The following is a 14,994-nucleotide window of genomic DNA, read 5'->3' on the forward strand; positions in this document are numbered from 1 at the left end:
ATTTCTTAAAGGTTAAACACCATCCTTACCTCAAAGCTTACCCGTGCCAATGTCTTTTTCTCTCCATTCATTGCATTTTAAAGGGCGCTTACAAACACACAAACACACCAATAATAATAATAATAATAATAATAATAATAATAATAATAATAATAATAATAATAATAATAATAATAATAATAATAATAATAATAATAATAGTAATAATAATAATAATAATAATAATAATAATAATAATAATAATAGTAATAGTAGTAATAATAATAATAATAATAATAATAATAATAACAACAACAACAATAATAATAACAACAACAACAATAATAATAATAACAATAACAACAACAACAATAATAATAATAATAATATTGTTGTATGTACGTATATGTTTGTACTTGTATGTGCATCTGTAGTGTTCTATAAGATTGGTTGGACAAATCATGTTTCATATAACGAGTTGGTCACGTCATCATGAACTGTTAATTTGATTAAGTTTGGATGTTAGGAAACAAATTAATTAATTATTTCACTAAATTTCACACACACAAACTGACACATACACCCACAAACTCACACACACACATACACACACATCACACTCACACACACACTACACACACACACCACACACACACACACACACACACACACACATGCATACATACATACACACACACACACACACACATATGCATACATACACACACACACACACACACACACACAAACTCTCTCATTCACTGACACACACGTAAATACACACACATAGGTACATATACGAAGTAACACAAAGAGACACTCGCTAACTGCTATTTAATAATAAAATTAAACCATTTTAACGAAGAATTGTTTGTCAAAGGTTGAAAACAAATATATATAGGATTGACATTTCCACATTATCTGCAAAGAAATGTTCAGACCAGGGAGTTGCACATTTAGCATACACAATTGTTATTTGAAGATTGCTAGCTTTGTTTGTTCATTTCAGTCAATAAAATTGATTGTCGTACAGCTTCAATCTTTAATTAAATGTCAAAAGAAAGTTAGATCCTTCCCTTCTTAGCTGACTGACTCGATTGATAACAATTTTATTTATAGAAATGAAAAGCTTGAAAGGTTTAAGCAGATTTAATTTTATTTTATTTAAAAAAATATTTTGTTATTATTATTATGAAACACTTTTTTTTTTAATTCCATTTATTCACAAAAAAAGTGATAGAGTCAGCCTAGCAATAAATGCTTATCTAGGGTTGACTCCCATAAAACAAGAAATAACATAGTAAGTAACCAAAAAAAAACACAATAACATAAATGAGTAAAATAAATGTCTTTTAAATTCTTCAATGTTCTTAAATTTTCATGAATAAACATAGAAATAAAACATTGATACATTTAAACTTAAAAAATGAACAAAATTAAAAATAAAATATTAATACATTTAACTTAAACAATTCTGTTACATTATTAATTAATCTTAAATATTTTGGCAGATTATTCCATTTATAAGGTGCATAATAACAAAAGTTCCTGGATGTTATTTTATTTAAATTCATTAATGGCTTAATTATATTAGTATTGTTAGTTCTGTCAATCCTGGGGTTAGCTATAAATTTAATCGTATTAATTAACATTATATTAGTTGTAGATGTTATATTGTTGATAATTTTAAATGTTAATAAAGATGATTTATAGGAATTTATTTCAAAAATTGATACAGTATTATTATTATTATATATATTGTAATCGGAGTGATTATAATTGATTTTAAATAGAAAATTAATTATTTTTTTTGTGCGCTAAATAATTTGTTAAGTGTTGAAATGTTTGTATTACCCCATATTAGGTTACCATAGTAAAAATGACTAAAAATTAATGATTGGTAAAGTAGTCTTTTAGTATTATTATTTAACAAATTTTTAATTCTTATCATTATGCCAAAAATTATATTAATTTTTGTTAGAATTAGTTCGATGTGATCATTAAAGTTAAGTTTATTGTCGATGCATACACTCAGAAGTTTAAAGCTATCAACTTTTGTTATGCTCTGTTGATTATTTTCCTCGGTGTTCAATTTTAAAGTTATGTTATGCATCGGTGTATTTCTTTTATTTGGAACAATCATGAATTTTGTTTTTTTTTTAAGTTGACAGAGAGTTTATTTAATTTAGACCACTTTTCAATTTTAGAGAGAAATGTTTCAGTTTTGTGAATTAAATCAGGTATGTTATTTCAACTTTGGTTTTAAATCGATTTTTTAAGAGCACTTATATTTAAGTAACATTTTAATTAAACAAGTGGCATCTACACATTTTGTATTTTAAGCTAAGAAAAAAGGCATAAAACATGGAATGATCCGTAAAACTTATTTGGGAAATTTTTTATAAAAAACGAACATTGTTTCCACAATGACTTCAATAAACACAAAATGAATATGTGTGTTTGTGTTGCTTGAATACTGCATGCAACTAATATTTATATATAACGGTTGTGACACTTGTTCTTATACAGAAATGTTATTTCAATTATTAATCAACTTAACTACTTGCTTATTTAGTTATATAGTAAGGCAAATTTTTCAATATTAAATTTTAATAATCCAACTAGCATTGTCTTTACCAAACCACATTTGCGTAAATCAACAACATTTTGATCATAATAAGAAAAATAAGTCTTGGACCAATTAACTTTCGAATTCTCATGCCATGAACGATCTTTCATTGTCGAATGACTACCGACAATTACAAGTAAACAAAAATCGCTTATAAATTGCTTCGAACTTTCAGTGCAACGCGGCAAGAAAGTTATTGATAGTTAAAAAAATTACATGGAAAACTTTTCCTCGAAAAAATTTTCAGACAAATTTATCCGAGCATAAATAATATTATCTGTCACTCAAATACTTGTCCGTCTCACTTGCACTCAAACAAAATTTTAAAAGACGTGTTTTAAACATTATTGTTATTACTATTGTTGTAAAGAAAAATTATTTTTGTTTCATCCTAAAAATTTTGCAGTTCGGTTGATGTGGCCCCAACAGGTAACTTACTCAAACGGTAACAAGTTGCAGACCTCTGAGCCAACCGTCCAAAACTGTCAAGTTTTTTGCGCCAACAAATAAACCCACACCACAAGTACTACGTGTTTGAACAGACAAATACTCTTAAAATATTCACAATATCTCATTTGCACATAGAAAGAAAAAAAATTGAGGCGAATAAGACAACTGGAAAGCAGGCAAAAATGTTTTCAGATGTTGTAATTATAGAAACACGCTTCACAGGCACGTGTACGTGAATTTGAATAAAATTGGTAAAAAATTTATGGCCAGGGTTTGCATAAGGCTTACGTTTCCGCCTGGCACATGTGTTCACAAAAAATTCGAAATGAGCAACATTCTGAAAAATGAAAATGTTTATTAAGGAATAGGCCTAAGGATTTATTTTCAATTTTATACGTAAAAATATTTTTCTATATATTAGGGTTTCTGTTTTAAGAAAAACTAACGGCGTTATGGAATTCCACACAAATGTTTTAGAAATTTTCATCATACATGCATATTTCAGAACTTGCATTATGAATTCGTACAAAAACTGACACAAAACTTTAATCAGACATGAAAGATGATAAGACATTCAAAGATGAGGTTGCCACGTTCCTTTCCATGAAACGTTGCGAATCTGTAGAACGTAACGAATGGAGAAGTCGTGCAAACTGCGAATGTTGCACTTGAAATGCGAATACTTCAAACATCTGTCCAGGCATCATTTTCCAAAATGTTTTCTCAGTTTCGTTTTCTATATTCTAAATTTTGAGTGGCTTCGTATAAATGACAGTTAAAAAGTTGTAAAAATTTATGGTTTGGCATGAAAATAACAACAGCTTACATTTTTCTTCATCTGACATTTGATTAAGGTGCTTAAACGATATTGACCTGAAAGAGTTTTTGAATGTCAGGGCAACATGGGTATAAAATATGAAAATGAAAGTAAAAATATAGTTCATATTGCTTTAATTAATTAATGTCTTTTTGTTTATTCAATGGTCATTGATCATAATTCAAGTTTAAAGATGATTAAATTTGAAAAGCGAACACACAAGCGCACATCGAACCTCACCACAACTTTGCAGATAACATTTCCAAGAGTTTCCGTGTGCCAAGATCCGGCTCCAATCAAACAACGTGCCAGCTATCAATATATCTCACATCAAACGCATTTATTCTGTTATTGTGTATCATACATTTATGTTTGTATCGCAAAATAAAGTTGTTAATACTTACTGGTGTCCAAGTTCATGAATCAACATTTTTGTTACAATCTTTATTAGTATAAATTTGATTGATTGATTGTTTGATTATTTGATTGGTTGGTTGATTGATTTATTAATTGAGTGATAAGTTAATTGATTGATTGATTGAATCTGATTATTTTTTCATTTTATATTCAAATTCATCATGTTTTTCACTGTTATTGTTGATAACCATATTCTAAAACTTTTCAAATTCATAACAAATTGTCCAATATTTGTATACAAAGCAACAAGATATCAATATCAGACATTTTGAAGGAGTTGAAAAAAAGATGCTGCAGACAATTGTTTTTCATTGAACAACGTCAACAGTAGAAGCAAAACAAAAGAGACAAAAAAGATGAAGCAAGATGCATAATGCAGTCATCTGTATTCAACGGCCATCGTAAATTAAGTAAGAACAAACCCTAATTTGGTGAGGAGAACCAGATTAGGCTCATGTATGCACCTACCTACCTACCTGCCTGCCTACCCACCTATCTACCTACCTACCTTCCTACCTACCCACCTATCTACCTACCTACCTTCCTACTTATCTTCCTACCTACCTACCTACCTACCTATCTACCTACCTACCCACCTACTTACCCACAAAATGACACTCTCCAAACAACATTACAGCACACATGTTCGAAATTATAAATGACATGTAGATTTAAGATATTCATAAATAAATACACAAATCCAACATGCATATAGATGTGTTATGATTTTAGATTATTATACACACACGCAAACATTTGTAACCTTCATATATTACGCAATATTTTTCATTAACGTAAAAAGAAGAAAACTTGACTGATGTTAAGGCATAAGACTTGTATACGGTTCATAAGTCAGTAATCCTTCTTGATCTAATACCTTTTTGCCTGATCTGGTGATCAATAACCAGAGATAAGCATAAAAATGTGGATCACTCTATATTTAAATGCTGTTGCTTGTGCGTGTGTGTGCGTGTGAGAGTACGTGTGTGTTGTCATAATTTGTATAAAATTGCTTCTTGAGTCTCGTGAATATATAAATAAATAAATGTATATCTGCCTTAGTATGTGAGTAGTGTATGTGTTTTATTGTGTACACACACGTGTGTCCATTTGTGTGTTTGTGAGTGTGTATAGATTAGTGAATACGATTATGTGTCTGTGTTTGCAATGTAATGATCTGCATTTGTATGTTTATGTGCGTCTGAAGTTTTATTTTTAATACAAGAAAATTAATATTTCTTATATTTTAGTACGACCATCAAATGATTGTTTTAAAATGAATGGAGGGATATAATGAAACGTTTAAATTTTCAAAAAACTTTTAAAAAGTTTTTATGGTTTTTCAAAAAACTGAGATTTTTTTTTGCTAAATGTTTACGCAAAAAATTTGTTCAAATGTCTTTTGACAACTGTTGAAGCAAAAAGTTTGTTGACGCTTAGCTGGAATTTTTTTAGGGCCATTTTATCTATCATATCTTGACATGTTTACTCTGAAGCAAGAATCGTCAAACAACCAACCAGCAATATATTGAAAACTGTTTGCATACTACGTACACACACGGTCATACACACGTACGCACACACACACACGCACACACACACTCATGCATTATCTTACATAGCATACGTACACGTTTACTGCTCACGTATTTAGTGTTCGCGTGACGTCAGGTTTAAAATGTCGTTTGCATTTTTATGCAGCATCTATAAATAGAAATTTTTCGTGTGGCCCGAAATTTATGCTCATCTTAATATGTTGTCGTCTTTTTGTTTTTCGTCACCTAAAGGTTGTTGGCGATGTTTTTGTGTACATTTCATTCACGTACATGGCGTTTGGGATCGTCCTCATTAGTTCAATCCGCCGGATGTTTAGGTTGCGTTTTAACATTTTGTGTTTATTATGATGAAAATTACCAGTGCAGGTTTCACGCAATTATATGAATATTGTCCCAAAATTCATATTATTATTATTTCCAAAATTCATTATTATTATTATTATTATTATTATTATTAAAATAAATCTTCTAACAAACACGCAGTCCTTCAACGCAACAAACTATTTTGCAACCACACCCGACGATATCATATTTGCTATTATAGGCAATTTTAAAAACGTCTGTCTTGAATTGAATGAAGGTTGCACTTGCAGCAGCAAAAATGTTTGCAGTTCTGTATTGTTGGATGCAAATTTGTTTATTCCAGCGACATGTTTCTAATTTGACTGCCAACTGATCGAGAAAATTAAACTGGGATGTTTTTGGAAAGAAGGGATATTAGTTTATCGTCCAGCAATTGAACATCGTAATCTATTAGAAAACGCTTCCATTTATATGATGTTATGGTTGTGAGTTTTTCAATTGAGTTTTTAAAATATTTTAAAATATTTTGATATAAAATGTTAAAAGTTTGTCTGAGAGTTAACAGAATATGATAGCGGGTTTAATTATTTATTAAAAAACGCATTCATTTATATATATATATATATATATATATATATATATATATATATTCTTATTATTATATTATTGTTATATTGTTATTAAATTATGGTTTAAATTTCTGTTAAAACAAGTTCTTTTCTCTCTCTCTCTCTCTCACTGTGTGTGTGTGTGTGTATGTGCTGTCATCAAACAGGCTGTGTGTAACTGCTCTCTTGCTTCCTAATTCACGCATAACGAAAATGTTTATTTCGCTAATTATATTGCTGAATTATTAAAATGTTTCTAGAGCTTAATGCATAAAAATGAAGGCACCTTAGAAGTGCAGAAAGAAGCATCCAGTCAAGAGAAAATTTATTCAACGCTGTGCTAGACTATTCAGACTTTTTATTCTCGAAGAATAAAAAAATTTTTAATCACTTTCATTAAATAATATTCCTCAAGTGTATCTACTATTAAAAACAAAAGTAACATTAAGCCGAATTTTAATTGGTTAACTAGTCGACGATTTTTTTTTTCTTTTTCAAAAGTTGTTTTGATGAGGTGTCCCTGTGTAATTGAAGAAGGCAGTTTATTGTCAGGTTGTCCTTTATGGACGGCACAACATCATTTTGAATGCCACTTCATTTTGAAATCATTTTAAATGGTTTCGCGCTTGATATGAAACTGACAGAAAATAATAGAAACAATGCAGGAAATACAATTTTAATAACATGTGCAAACTTCAATCCTAATGTGACAGCTTTACTTAACGAACAAATCCTTCATCATTTATTTATCCTTTATTTATTCACGTGAATTGCTTATGAGTCAACGTGAAAAGGACGCACAAAAGAGTTCAGCTCTTAACAAGTGTATGTACCCCAGAGTTATTAAAGTCTAAATAAGAATGAGAAATAAAGAATTTAAACATGTATAAACCAGTAAATCTTGAATTTTTAAATTAAATTTTGTGTATGTAGCATTTGGCCAAATACACAACGTATCAGTTCGAACACCGAAGATGGTATAGGAATACTGATAAAAGCTTTTTTATTCTATTTAAATAGTTTACCATGCTTAAAATAAATAAAAATTTTTGAACTCAAGAAACATGACAATGATTTACGATCTGTGGTTGGAAAAATCTAAAAATTAAACAGGAAACTAACTAACGCGAAACATGCTGTGATTTTCATCAATGATTGCTTTTCTGACAGTCTCAATCCAATACATACATAGAAACTAATTTTTGCATTCAACTGTTAATGAAAAATTAATTATGCGTTTGTTGACTTTTGTTAGTCCCAAGCAATCAAATTATATGTGTGACATATTCTCTAAGTTGGCTTCTGTTATTGTGCTCACAATTTTATTTTTTCTGATTTCGTTGTTATCTTTCAATGTATGCAACTGCACTGTCCTTCTAAATCTTTTGTAGCAAAAATTGTTTTCCATTCTATAATTTGTCAATATGTTTTTTTCAGTTTAAAGAGCATTTATTTTTAAATAAGACGGCAATAATATTTATGTAACTTCCCAAAAAACTTTCATTTGTGAATATCCGGCTATTGGCATTGTAATTATTCACTTATCACATATGTGTGCAAATAAACAGATGTTCATCCAGTTGTTCATTTAGTTGTTTGAAATGATTAAAATGTTTATTTCAATCTGCCTCTGCCTGTCACCAAGAGAATTACATTTTGAAAGATGTATACGCTTAAAAAATTTTATCTTTCTAGAAAGAAATGTGATGATGCTGATGAAATTTTTAAATGGCACTTCAAAACTGCAGGGTATATTTGGACTTTTCATCGGATAAGGAATTGGTCTGACCGGATGTATTTTGAGTGAGGGAGTTAGCAGCTCACCTACCCGCATCACATTCTATGCACACTTTTGTTTCCATAAAAAAAACTTGTCAACCATATTGTCGCAGTCACCAGCTGAAAAAACAAACAAAAGCACAAACACTCACACACAAACACACACACACATGCGCGCGCGCATCCTGCCACGTTTCATTGCACACCTTCGTAGACTCATTAGTGTAATAAAGCGATAAACTAATTGGCGAAGAATTAACTAAATAAGTAACACCGTCGCTAGGAAATGATGGAAAGACTGACAAAACCGACCAAATAAATGAACTAATTAATTAATCAATTAATTATTGAATAAACGAACGAGCGAATGAATGAAGGTTGGAATAGTACGTTATTGGTCGAAATAAATTTGAACGTTTTTTGCAGAAACTCTGTATGAGGTTGATTGATAATGATGTTAAAGATTATGATAAAGATAACGATGGCAACGGCGACGATGAGAATGATGATGGTGATGATGACGGTGATTTTAGCAACTGTCCTCGTTAATTGCTTCCGCAGCGGCCTAGTGATGCAACGTTGTCTCAGACTAAACAGGCAGGCAGGATGGGCTAAGTGGACGCAACAAACAATTTCACACTCAGCATCAGTGAATGATTACTTTAGCCATCTTCTATAATATTATTAGTCAATTTAATATTAGTGCAGAGAAGCAAGCCTCAATTTTTCACGGTACAAGTTCAGATAGATATAAATTGCAAAAAGATAACTTCCATTCACACTTACTGAGTCAGTTAACTCTCTCTCTCTCTTTTTTTTTTTCTCTCTCTCTCTCTCTCTTTCACTAAGCATCGGAAGATATTTAAATTGTATTATTTAAAATTCCGTCCTCTGAAAGTTACAAATAATGTAATTGAAAAATTAGACAATAAAGTGAGATAAGGAAAACTATTGAAAAGTTCCCAAGAAGTTGAACTATTTTTTGTACATGAAATAAACGACGCAAGTGCTTAAATAGCATCTGGATGAGGAATGCGCAAGACCAATGTGGAAACATGTTGGTCACAAAATTTGAATAGCAGTTCAACAACATATAAAATACAGGCATCATGTACAAAATATGCAAACGATAAAAATTAAACAAAGCGAAGGCACGCGCACACACGCATACTTGTAGTTGTTGGTTGTAGGTACAACATTGCGCTTAAATACACCCTAAACGCCGAGGCATGAATGAAACACGACCAATAAAGAGGCATTCTCATTAGATTACATGCATGCACTCATGCATGCATGCATATTACATGCTGCATTCATTCATTTATGTATATTTCATGCTACTTTCAGTTATTCATGCATATTTCATGATACATTCATTCACTCATGCATATTACATTTATTCTTTCATGCATCTAACTGTAGTTAGATGCATGAAAGTCAAAGCTTATGCGATAGTTAATTAAGGAATCGATGTTGATGTGGAAGATTAATTTAGAGCTTAAATATTGCACTGGACAAAGTTTGTGTTAATCTGTCTCTATATCTGAAATGTCATGTAATTAATTAACTAATTAATTATAAAAAAATGCTTATTTATAATAATTAAACAAAAAAACAAACAATAACAACGACAAAAAAGCTAACAAACACAAGCAGCAAGTTTAGCGAACAGCATGGCTTATTCAACTTGATGTCTCTGTGTGATGTAGATGGAGAAATTTGTTGATGCCCACTTGTGAAGATTGATGAAAACTTCTTCATGTCGAAAGATTGCAAAGAGGTTTGCGTGCGTGCGAGTGTTTGTGTGTGTGCGCGCGTGCTTGTGTGTATTTGTGTTTTTGTGCATGTGTATGTGCCTGTGTCTCACTCATGAAAGATTTGTCAATGGTTGAACGTTTAGTTTTATTTCAAACTCTAGTAAACAGAATCAACGAAAAAGTCAACCATTGCTAAAAAAGTCTGCACAAGACGACGATTGCATGTTGTATAAAATAAAAATGTCTTTTTTTTAATTACAGCTAAATCAGTGCTGATTCTGGATTTGAAGATTTTTATCAAAACGGTTTTAAAGGCGTCATGCCTGTTTTTGAAATAAATGAATGAAATAAAATAAATTAAAATTTCCAATGAATAATAAATGAGTTTCTGAAATGCAGATGAGAAATTAATTCAACTTTCAAATGTTCAACTTTTTTAAATAAAAATTTGTTATTTTTATTCCCAATGATTGCTCCAACCTGATGTTAAAAATATTTTACTGACGTGCTTTTGCTACTAACTATTCGCCAGCATACATTATAATCTGTTGTTGGGTACAAAAATTGAGATGATTTAAGCGCATCTAAAAAACAGAGCAATGTTGGTGCGTCAGTTGAATTTGTGCTGGAATTTTTTCAACTTCTCATCGTCTTCAGCATGTTGAAATGATATAAAAATCGTAAGTTAAATTGATTAAAGTCGAGATTAGGATAAATTATTTTTTGATTTGATTAAATTAATTTAAAAATTTTAAATAAAAAGAAATTTAAACCTGCAATTTTTCATTTTCTCACTGCTAATTAAATTAAAGAACATGACTGGTGTCAAATTATTCAGAAGGGAATTAAATTTGCATGGCCGTTCTGTCAGTTGAAGGGAACGCTTGAAATGGCTCGAAATGTGCAAACTTTTCTTGCAAAAAAAAATTATATAATGTTTTTATTGTTTGTGACAAGCGGTTGCGTCTCAATGACATTCAAATGTATCTACGTATTTTTAGACATTTCGTTGAACGCTAAATTCTTTTCAAATATTTTAACTGGACAACATTTTGAAATATTTTGTGATACTGCAAAAGTTTTATGATTTAGATGAGTTAAATTTAAACAACAAATATTTAATTAAATTTGCATTAACCAACGTAAATTAAATGTGCGTAATTTGATATTGATCGCTTCGATAAAAATATTTGTCTCACGAGCCATTTACCCATACCCAACAAAACATTTATTATTACTTTTATTAAACATTATTATTACTGTTATTATATTACCGAAACCTATTTTCAATTTATTATACATTTACGTCAGGTAGAATTTTTAAAGTACAAAAAACAAAAATTGAATCCTACAATTGGGTATCGTAACAGCAAACATATCATGCAATAATTTGTAAAAATTTTAATAGATGCATTTAGACCACACGCGTCGTTCATATCGTCCAGCGAAAAACACGTTCGTCACTCAACTTCCTTGTATGCTAAATAATTTTTTTCATCCAATAAATTGAACAAGCTTTTTTATACTACGTTACGAAAATAATGTATTTAATAGAAGCAGGTTTTTGAGTGCGTGTATGTTTAGTGTGCTCCTTCTGGCTTTCTGTTTATTGAAAGACCGTATGATGTTTTTTTGTACTTTGTTTTTTTTCTACTTAATTAGGTAACTATTGAACTAACGGCTGCAACAAATTGTGACAAATGTTATTTTTTCAGCTGAATGTTGTGGTTATATATTTCTAAATATATTCATTTAAATATAGAAAATGAAACGATATTTTTTGTTTGCTTCACCATTTTCAAAGCATATTCAAAACTGAAAACATAAATTTTGAATTAAACTAAAAAAATTTATTTTTAGAACTATGCTAAGTTGAATGAAAAGCTATTTATATACTATAATTAACGTAATTCCAAATCTCTATTTCGTTTTCATTTATTTGAACTGAGGAACTGTATTCAATTTAAAAAATTAATGAAAGCATTTAATGAAATTAAAATGCGTTAATATATTTTACTTGATGGCCTCACTTGAAAGCACACCTACTCCAGTTTAATGCAAATCTTTGCTCTAATTTACATAATAACATGATTAATTTTAAAAATTTGAATCACTGACTCTCGCATAATAAATACATAGGAAATAATTTATTTTTAAAATAATAAACTAATGTTTACTAACTAAATTTAAGGAACTAAAGAAATTAAGAAGATAATGACAATTTAAAATAGTTGAAACAACCTGTTATATAATTTGACAGGATTGAGAAGGCACGCCAGAGAGTTGAAAATAAAGGTTGTTATAAATACCTCACCCAGTCAAACAGAAAGATCGCATTGAATAACACGATTAATTATTAGTACAGTGGACAAATTTTGGTGAAAAAAACGTATTTTTTAAAATTTTAACAAGGCTGTGCGGGTACATCGCCGGCAAAGGCCGTGTGATTACATATATAGTAAAAAAATAAATTAAAATACTGTTAAAACTTTAAACGCACACTTTCCACTCATCATATCACGTCTCAACTTTACTTATCATCATGAGTATGTCATATCGTATCACTCACTCATCTACGCTAACTATTATCTCATACCATACATTACATTATCTATACTCATTACATAGTCCTCACATCCATTTCACTCAATCATCTTCCCTTACAGCATTTCTCCTCTTTGCTTATCATCTTAACTCATCATATTGTTATCATCTTCTTCATTCATCACGCTACCTTCCCTCGTCATCATCTCATCTTCAGATTACTCATTCATCGCATAACTTCCACTCATCACATCATCATCTCACCTTCGTAGTACACGATGCAAATTCGCCACAGACCGGAATGGGAGTGCATGTCGTAAGTGGAGTTGGGATCAAGGAAGTCCACATCATCCTCATCATCGTACTCATCATCTTCCTCTTTTTGCTTGTTTTTACTCTGCTTCGATTTTTTCTTCACAGTTTCATCATCGTCGTCATCTTCGTCATCACCGTCATACTCTTCGTCATCAGTGCCAATGATATTTCCGTCACTATCATCAATGTTGCCATCTTCATAGTCATAGACTTTATCATTTTCGTCATCACCATCATAAATGTTGGATGACTGTACGTCGTCAGTGTGCTGTTCGTCGACTGCGTAATTAATTTGTTGCTGATGTTTTTGTTGTTGATGTTGCTGTTGTTGTTGCCGATGTTGTTGCTGTTGCTGGTTTTGATGGTCATCATATTTATGAACCGTCATGCGTTCATTTATCTCGTAGTCACGTTGTTGTTGTTGGTGGTGACGATGACGTTGTTGTTGTTGTTGTTGACCACGATTGTGTTCTTCTTGATTAAGATGATTATGTTGTTGTTGTTGCTGCTGCTGCTGCAGAATGTGATGATTCGGTTTTCTCTGTTTGGTTTGATGTGATGACGTTGAGTTTTTATTGGCGTTGTAGTCGTGGCGGTAAAAAATGTTGGTGTCGTTATGGTTCCTACTCTTGGTTATGTAGTCAATGTTTATATTTCCATGGTTACGAACCACTGAGTTGTTCTTGTGGTTGCTGTTTTTTCCAATGACGTTGTTGTTGTTGTTGTTGATGTTGTTGCGATGTTGATTTGGTCTGCTGTTTGTGTTGTTTCGTTTGTTTTTCAACACTCTGTCATGTTTGATGTAGCTTGGAGCTGTTCGATCTTTCGGTTTGAAAGCCATTTTTCTTCCAAACTTTTTCAATTTTTTCATCTTATCATCCTCTTCTTGAGATATTTTATCATCATTTTCTTCGTCGTCATCGTCGTTTTTCGCGTAGGCTGCCGCATCTGGAGCAGCTGGAGCCAAATTGTCAATGGTTCCTGGAGACGAAGCATTTTATAAATTAATAAATTCTCAATCGCTTTGTTATACATCAATTATTTTAAATGCAATATTTGAAGCTCAGCAAACAAACAATCATTAACCTGTACAAAATAGATATAGATAAAGTATAAACAACGTATTCAATTAAAATTCAAAACAAATATTTCGCCAGTAGAAACGTTCCGGGAGGAATTGAAACTTAAGGATGGCGTTATGATTTGGTTCGTATCAAATAACTCACTATCCGCAGAAATAACAACGAACAAATAACAAACATCCATACGAACAGAGAAACAAACAAACGAACAACATGCACGAACACTAATGCAAATGTAAAGGCCAGCATTTAATTGGTTCACACAAATTTTAACGTGTTAAAGAACGACCGGGCCATAAATATTTACGCTGGGATTTACAACATGAATGTGAAGTAATGAGCAGGCCGAATGCGATGCATTGTCCTATTAACCAGGGTCTACAAGTCTCATCGTCATCTTCTTTTTTTAAGGAAGCGGTTGATCACATTTTGAATTTTATTTTCTTTATTTTCTTTCTTTATAATCACGATTCAAGTGTTTTGAATCAAAATTAAATTTTTTACGCAATGTGTTTTATTTTGTTCATCCCATTAATTTACTTTTTAATCCGTGTTTTTTAGTAATTATTCTCTATAGTTTATTACATTCCTTTCAAATAACTTCATTTCATTCAGCCATATGATTGAATCATATTTTGACGAAATCTGGAGACATGTGCGGTATGGAAGTTGGAACTGCGCGCATCTCAATTATAATTATTCAAGGAACCTCTAAATTATCTCATGAAACACTCCTACAAGTTCTGTCTCACTCCCAA

General features: G+C 30.9%; 1 protein-coding gene across 1 annotated transcript; it reads right to left on the reverse strand.

The window, feature by feature from the left end:
* Positions 1-12,321: 12,321 nt before the first annotated feature.
* Positions 12,322-14,633, reverse strand: HELRODRAFT_162348 (hypothetical protein; the record flags this gene model as incomplete). The annotated part of the gene is made up of 3 exons (XM_009024579.1): positions 12,322-12,365; positions 13,104-14,135; positions 14,609-14,633. The coding sequence occupies 3 exons, from the start codon at positions 14,631-14,633 to the stop codon at positions 12,322-12,324; spliced, it is 1,101 nt and encodes a 366-aa protein (XP_009022827.1).
* Positions 14,634-14,994: the final 361 nt, after the last annotated feature.

Source organism: Helobdella robusta, assembly GCF_000326865.2.
Source record: "Helobdella robusta unplaced genomic scaffold HELROscaffold_4, whole genome shotgun sequence".
In the NCBI taxonomy this organism is placed as follows: Eukaryota; Metazoa; Annelida; class Clitellata; order Rhynchobdellida; family Glossiphoniidae; genus Helobdella; species Helobdella robusta.